Source organism: Pterocles gutturalis, unplaced genomic scaffold, assembly GCF_000699245.1.
Source record: "Pterocles gutturalis isolate BGI_N339 unplaced genomic scaffold, ASM69924v1 scaffold12337, whole genome shotgun sequence".
NCBI classification, from domain to species: domain Eukaryota; kingdom Metazoa; phylum Chordata; class Aves; order Pterocliformes; family Pteroclidae; genus Pterocles; species Pterocles gutturalis.
The window spans coordinates 3,710-11,789 of record NW_010108054.1 but is presented as its reverse complement, the minus strand read 5'-3'; the positions used below and the strand labels follow the sequence as shown (position 1 = coordinate 11,789).

General features: G+C 40.7%; 1 protein-coding gene across 1 annotated transcript in view; it reads right to left on the bottom strand.

The window, feature by feature from the left end:
- Window positions 1–215: 215 nt before the first annotated feature.
- STX12 (syntaxin 12) overlaps window positions 216–8,080 on the bottom strand; it is a gene marked incomplete at its 3' end in the record, with an annotated part of 8,540 nt that continues 675 nt past the window's right edge. The window contains exons 2-7 of the mRNA XM_010072496.1: window positions 5,920–6,019; window positions 3,941–4,072; window positions 3,046–3,095; window positions 1,015–1,120; window positions 466–538; window positions 216–298 (exon numbers count right to left, since the gene is read on the bottom strand). Coding sequence (XP_010070798.1) covers window positions 216–298; window positions 466–538; window positions 1,015–1,120; window positions 3,046–3,095; window positions 3,941–4,072; window positions 5,920–6,019 — 544 coding nt within the window. The remainder of the gene's footprint in view (window positions 299–465; window positions 539–1,014; window positions 1,121–3,045; window positions 3,096–3,940; window positions 4,073–5,919; window positions 6,020–8,080) is intronic.

The following is an 8,080-nucleotide window of genomic DNA, read 5'->3' as shown; positions in this document are numbered from 1 at the left end:
CTGACCATATATCCGTTGAATTAGGTAATTTCAATGCTGTGTTGTTGACTCAAGTGCTTTATCTATTCCTTGCAGCACGATTGTGAGTGCCAACTTGCACAAGTTGTTTTTAATAACTTGTTTGGTGTGCTGCAGTGCTCAGTATGTGTCTTGCTATGCCTGTTCCATTACTGCTCAACTGTGCATTGACAATAATGCAAGCATATGGAATTTACCTGATAATAGGCAGCTCTCTGTAACTGTTCACTGGCTCTTTCCACATGGACTTCTGCACTTTCCACATTAGCCTCTATGCTATCTATGGAAAAAATAAAATAACTGATTGCAAATATTTCAGGGCTGCAGTGTTAAAAAAATAATCAGAAATACAATACTTTTTATACCAAATACTGGAAAATTTAATCTACGGAGGCAAAACACATAAATGAACTAAGAGGAAACTTCCATTATCCAAGCAGAACTTACCAATCATATCTCCTTGGTCATGAATCATCATGGCTAAATCCTTAAATATCTGATTGACATCCAAAATGTCTGCCTGAAGACAACAGTTTGACAAGTTATAACAAACACTGGTTACAATTTCTCTAATCCTCATTCTTAGTACCTCTTCTGACCATTGCTCAAAACGTCAGAAGAGATCCCATCATTCACTGACTGAGGCAATCTGATGCTACCATCTGTGGAGCTTGGGGTTAACACAGAAACCTACAATACTCCTGCTACGCAGCATTTGTTCCATCGCACTAGCAATGAACACAGTATGGAATTGAGATGAACACTGTAACATGAACAGCTCCTACCATCTGTGAAGGACCACCAGTCAACACTGAAGGAAAATATACCTAGTCTCCTTCAACAGGAGCTGGGAGATTGGTCCTGGCATCAATCCTCTCTACAAGTAACTCTGTTCCTCCACCTTCAGATCTCCTCAGCCCATCCCATTAGTTAGCACTGCATGACTTCTTTGGTTAATCTCCCAATACTGTTAACTGTGCAGGATCTACTGGTCACCTCTAATTGCCTGATTGCTGTTTCTCTTTCTTTAATGAGTTCAAGGTCCTGTTCAGTTATTGCCACATCTTCTTCCTGAGACTGCATTTGATTCCAATCTTCACCACTGGAAAGAGATGGAAAGAAAGTACAACTCTTTCTCTGAGTGTAGGTACTTCCACACTCCATTTACAGCAAAGCACCAGTGAGTTAAAGTTGAAAAGTTTCCTACAGAACAACCCCCAGGTTCCTGGCCTTGCGACTATATACAGAGACAGGACTGATTTGTGACAATTACAAATTGTAACAATTGAAAAAAAGGGACAGAGCAGGAACAGTCAAGGAACTGGGAAGCAGTTACATGCATAGAATACTCTGTTCTAGGATGTGACAGTTATCTATAGCACTATAGAAGAAACCTCCTTATTTCAGTTCTGCCTTTTTTTTTTTTGCCCCCTTTAAATACCGGTACCTTCCTTCCCTCTCACCATCTCCCAATATGGAGAAATCAGGGTGAAAGTTTTGATGGAGAGTAGCCTGCAAGCAGAATTTTATCAGAACAAGAGAACACCTGACAAGCACCTGGATTCAAAGATTCTCACTTGCTATCTGGAGACAGGAATAAAATGTTTCAGTGTTTTACTTCATTAGTCTAATAAGGACTGCAAATTACATCACACACACCAAAAGAGATGTTAAAAACCAAATAACTCTGCATCTCGGTCTACCCCTCTCCCGAAGAGCTGGTACTCCATAACTGCTGCACAAGTTACATCACTTATAACGAAGGCAGCACCTGTAACACAAGGCCATCTTTATGTTCAGCATAGAAAGTTCTTCACAGGCAACATCTCCCTGTTCTCAACAGAGAAGCGTGCTGGGAAGCACTGTAACACTCCATGTTAGGTCTACAGCACTAAATAGTAAGTTTTAAAGTCTCTAAGTGCCAAAAGAAATGAAGATAAACTACATGGTTAGGTTAGGGTCAGATAACCCATCCAGCAATTCAGCTCTGAGATGACAGCAGGGTCTTCAGACATTTAAGGCAGAAGTTTCTGACATGCAGCACACAAGAAGAACTTCAAACGCGGAGTAGCTGCTGTGTGCCACTATCTCGCACTGAGCTTAGAGCTTCTGCATGAACAGGCACCTGCCTCGTGAGCAAGGCATCATGACTCATCACAGCATCCGTATAACTGAACGACCCGGGGCTTTCCCTCCTGACTCAGTACGTGAGAGCACTGGACTAGTAAAGGGGATGCACGCCAAGCAGCTGATCGGACAAAGTACAGTTTGCAGAGGGAGGACATATAGATGAGACATGTAAGCTAGGTCTCTTGATTTCGAAAGCTAAAGGATTTGCACAGGGAAGGACAACAGATTTCATCCCAGTTTTCTCAAACACACATAAAACAGAACGTGACACAGCAATCACAGATACTTCTGGAGTGTCTTCGCTTCTCTTTACTCACACTGTAGAGTTGATATAACATTTTACAAACCTATCTACTATGCAGGCACACTGTTATTGCAGAACTCATACAACTGTCTGACGGGGGACGGGAATGCTGTCTTGTCGTGCACGTTCTAGGATTAGTTTGCCAGTGCATAATGTCCAGGACTCCTGAATTTAAAGGCAGCTCGTCCACTACTCCATTACAGCTCCAACTGGGCTGCTAGCTAACACCCAAAGCCACGAAACAAACATACAGCTCTTTGTGGAAAGAGTTACAGTGAGGGAAATCCTCTCTGGTAATCTTGTGCTCATGGTTCAGAAAACCAGAAGCTCCAACTGCCACATACTGGGGACTGTAGTATTCCCCTCAAGGGCAGTAATCACGAAATCTACATTTAAGGAGGATAAAACACTGTCATATGCAGTTAGTTTTTTACACTGTATATTACAAATACTGTAATAATTGCATTTCAAGTCTTCTTGCTTTGCATTCAACTTGCAGAGCTTGGCCCAAGTTACCATAACATATCTTACCACAAAAAACTTTAATTATACATATTTAAAATGATAACATCAAGAGTAGAAGAAGCTGTTACCTATCAAATGAAACAAGCTTTTCGCTCATCAGCCTGGAAGAGATAAACAAGTTATTAGTTTTGCAGACTACCAGGACTACTCACAAAATCAACAGGAGTATCTTGAAGACAAAGGCATATACTGTCCAGAGTTCAAGAATGCCACTGTCACTTCAGCTTTCAGATTCAACTTAGATTAATTAAGATTAGATTTAGATTCATCTTCAGATTTAATTTTTAGATTCAGATTGTCTCTGCAAGTCAGAGGCAACTGAGTGATCAAAAGCAGCTAGTCCATTTACTCAGATCAGCTGCTGTTTGTCACTTCCTTTCTCAACATGTAGCAAAAAGCTTAAGAGCATAATCCAACAGATAAATGTGTTCCCTTGCAGAAATTAAGAATGCACACTTAACACAAAGCCCCAAGGCAAGGGGAGAAAAATGCTGTCACTGGCCTTTTTATTATATATTCTTAGTAGCCACAGGGGTTTTTCAAAACATAATAGGGAGAAGGTTTCAACATACATTGGAGATATTAGCAGGACAGAAGCTATAAAACAGTAAAGAAACATAGTGCATGATTTAAGATGTAATTTAACGTGTTGTAAGCTAGTGGTAGTCTAGGGCTGACATCGAGCAAAAAGCAGCCTGCAATACTTTGACTCCCCATCACATCCTCCACAATGTTTGCAACTACCAGGATTCCTTTCGTCCTCTACTAACATGGACAAGGAGCACACTGAAATGAGTGCCTACTTACATCACCTGCAATGACAAAACTAATGCACCGAGGCCTCACCTGCTCTCGGTAATGTGTCGGTAGACTGCTATGAAGCTGGTAGGCAAGTACAAGATCTCTCAAGAGGCTTGTAGTTCTCTCTATCAATACAAAATTCCTATAAATACTTACAGAGATACGGGAGCCAGCTCTCGCCCTTGCTACAGTCTCTTTTTCTTTCTCTGACACTCGCCTCTGTATTGCCTGGAAGTTATTTAAGGCCGCGGAGAAGTCATTCATTAAACGTTCTTTCTGAAGCCTCTGTTGGCGCTAAAGAATTGAAACAAAAACAAGTGTTCAGATATTCCCATTCATGATAATGTAACTGTCAGACTCTCAAAAAACTCATCATCATCATAATAACAATAATGAATGTGATCTTTTCATTCCAGCATTCTGGGGCGCAGGAGAGAACAAAGAAGCCCACCATATTTTAACTCATTGTACCAAATGCTCTACACCTTGCCTATTGCAGAACAGTTTTGTGCAGTAAGGTTCTCCAATTTCAATCTAGTTTCAAGTTGGAAGTAGAGAGATCTTCTACACCATTGCTTTCATTCAAATCACATTCCAATAATCTACCACATTTAAGGACGCACCTTTTGGATACCTGTCATGCCTTTACCCGTCATTCCTCTACTTAGCCAACCTGGTAATACTTAACTTTCTCTTGTCCTGATAAGACATCCTCCTTAACTTTCTTACAAATATAGGAAGCTCCATGCTTCCAGAACTGATGACAACACCCGTTACCCCAGTTTCATAAGCTGTCTCAGCCATGCCTCACTACAAGCCTGCTCTTATTTGATCAGAGAATATCCTTAGTCCTGATAACCATTTCAGTTTATCTTTTCTCCATATACCTTAGCTGTAATATTCCTTTTCATCCTCATTTTACAGCATCAACTTATTTAGCCTCCACAGAATCTCTCAGCTGAGTGTTGTGACATCCTAGTTATGGGGAAACAAGAAGTTGTGAAAAACCTTGTCCCAAGGACACTCAATACACTGGTCACTTCTTACGTTTTCCATAAGAGAGATTCCCAACAGCCGTCTCAAATTGCAGGCTTTCCAGGATTGTAATCCTTCAACAAATTTGTATCAATTCAACAGCCATTTCAAGGAAAGAAATGTTTTCAATTAGTTTTTTCTATAATAAGCCACTACAGCAGCCTCATTCCATCTGAACAGTCTGGAAGCAACAACCCTTCTGTCAGAGGAGATCCTCGGCATGTTGATGCCAGCTCCAGCAGATTTTGACTGGAGCGCTCCAACAGGCTTCACTAGGCTTCAAAAGTCACTGCTGCATTCAGTGAGACGCACATGACACAATTTTGTTCACCAGAGGGAGATTAACTGAAAAATATTTGCTGAACAAACAGGCAAAATGTGGCCATGCTAACAACTGGCATATAAACTTTTAAATACAGAATTAGACAACATCTGCTGACCCATATCCCCAGATCATCCCACAATAGTATCACAAAAGCAGATATATCAATATTGTGGCAGTGATTTAAAGCAGAGCAAGAAAATGCCAACAGCAGAAGACTGTCCCTTCCCTTTCCCATAGGGAGGAAGATCTCAAAGGATTATTTGGCAAGAGATAAAGTCATAATAATTTCCTTGTTATATTTTGCTTAATTCAAATACGAGCAAGGTAAGTCACCTTCCCCCCTACCCCCGCTAATAAATCACATGCAAGGGAAAGCTCTTTGGCATGATCACATTTCATCCTGACATGCAGTTTGCTGAGTTCATGTCCTAAAACACTGCCTCACATCAGCAGGTACTTCATAAACAGGATTATTTTTCAGAAATTTACTCAGAAAACCAGAATTGCATACTCAGCTCTCCTCAAACATTTAGGGCTTCTTATTCTCAGGTGAGTAAGTTTGATACCTATTTGCCACTGGGAAACATTATCTTCCCAGTGTCATACAAGCAGCCAGGATGTAGCCAGTTTAATGTGTTTCCCCACTTCAACAATATTCTTCATTGCAAAAGGCTTCCGTCTCTTAAGCTGTGCCAATTCAAGCTTTGTGAGCTTGTGGTCTAAGCTAGTTTCAGGAAATGAGTGATTTAAAAACACATACAGACAAATTCTGTGTGCCTACCTGTTCAGAAGCAGACAGAGGAAGTGGTAGAGACCCCAACTCCTTCAGATATTCATTGGTCTCTTTGGCAAGGCGGTTTGCAGAATGCTGTAGCTGTTGTCTGAAATAAAAGTTCAATAGTTGTTACACAAGCTTCTACCTTAAAAGGTATTTCAGTTTACAAATAACAACCAAGTAGGGGTTATGAGATCACACATCTTTATGGTTTTTCGTTTTGTTTTTTCAGCCTAATGGAACAGAGATGTACTTTTAGCTTTTAACTTCAATTTGACTCTGGACTACATTTTAAAAAAAGATTTAAAGAAGTTCTGTGCTCCCTGCTAACCAGTATATTTCAGTAGTTTTAAAGAGATATTTTTCTCCCATGGCATAAGAGAGAGAAATTAAAGGGAGAGACAACTTTTTTCAGTGAACATAATCACACTTTTAGGGTGAATTCCTTGTGGTAGCAATTGGTAACTGACTGTTCACTTGACAACTGCCAACTCCATTGGTTAAATTTACATTTGATAAAAGTACTGAGACTCAGATATTAAATTCTTATATTTTTGTGAAAACTAATGGTCAGAGAGAGGAATGATCTAACTTCTACTCTGGGAAATGCAAGGCTTTCCCTTCAACCTTTACGTTTTCCAACAACGTTGCAACTCAAAGCTATTGTTTCAAAGAATCTTGTGCAGCAGCACCTTCATTAGTACCACAATACAGAAAGACATTAATTATATTTAACTTAATGCAAAGACATCATCTTGTACATCAAGGATGCAATTTATTAGAAAGAATGGCAGTGATTCAGAGAGAACAGAACTGCACAGAGCGCTTCACAGAAAACAGTTTTATTCTGCAGCCATATGCACAAAAACTAATGCTGTAAACCAGCAAGACACAAAATACTAAAACAAGATCCGATCTTTTTGGCATTCAATGGATACAAGATGCTTAAGTGAAAGTCAGCTCTTCAGCCCAATAGATAGACAAATCAAAGTATTCAGGCTGCATTATTGTATAAGTTGACCTGCAATATGTGAGCTGAACAAACCACTTGTGCATTTTTGTATTAAATTTGCCTGGCAGATGAAAATCTGTGGAGTGCAACCACTCTCACCTTAAAGAGGAGGGCCATTTCGAAATGGAAAGACATTTGTTTGGTCACCAGTGATTAGTTCTTTAATCTACTGATTAAATACAGATCAAGTCAACTTAGCAGCTCAGGCAAACTAATTCCTCTCTCTCCCAACTGGGCTCTGATCTCATAGTTCAAATGTAGTGTATGTAGCTATCACCACAAGACATGAATTTATCCAAAAATCAGCTACTATAAAAAACAGGGAGGTTGAGTATTCATAAGATTCAAGGTACCATCACACAAAGATAATGGAAGAACTTACTTTAATGTTTTCTTTTATGACTCCAGAAAATACTCTTCTTGTAACGTGCTATTTATGCTTTACAAGTTCGTAAAAGGTGCACAGACATACAGACTCCCTGTTCAGTCTCTAGGAGACAGCTTGGACTATTCCTGTTTAAGTGTCTTCTATATTGTCCCCCACCGGCATATTATTCTGAAATTACATGTGGCATGTTGGCTGCCATACAGGATCACTAATCTTTCGAGTGTCTAAATCTGTCTGTACCACAAGATACTTTTTCATCAGTTATGGGTCTTCCTTGCTGTTTTTCTCTATTGCTCTTGTGTGAGGGTGAAGTACCTAGTATGGCATTCATGTCTTCTAAACCACAAGTGAAGCTGCTATGGCCAGACCTCAGAGTACAGCTAATGCATGGCCGTGTACTAGCAACCTTTTTAAATAAACTATACTCTTTCTAATAATTCGTAAAATGGTTTGGGTTGGAAGGGACCTTACAGATTATCAAGTTCTCCCCCCCTGCCGTGGGCAGGGACACCTCCCACTAGCCCAGGTTGCCCAAAGCCTCATCCAGCCCGGCCTTGAACCCCTCCAGGGATGGGGCATCCACAGCTTCTCTGGGCACCCTGGGCCACTGCCTCCCCCCCCGCACAGGAAAACATTTCTTCCTCACATCTCATCTCAATCTCCCCTCTCTCAGCTTCAAACCGTTCCCCCTCACCTTATCCCTGCACCCCCTGACCCAGAGCCCCCCCATCTCTCCTGTCGCCCCCTTTCAGCACTCGCAGGTGGGG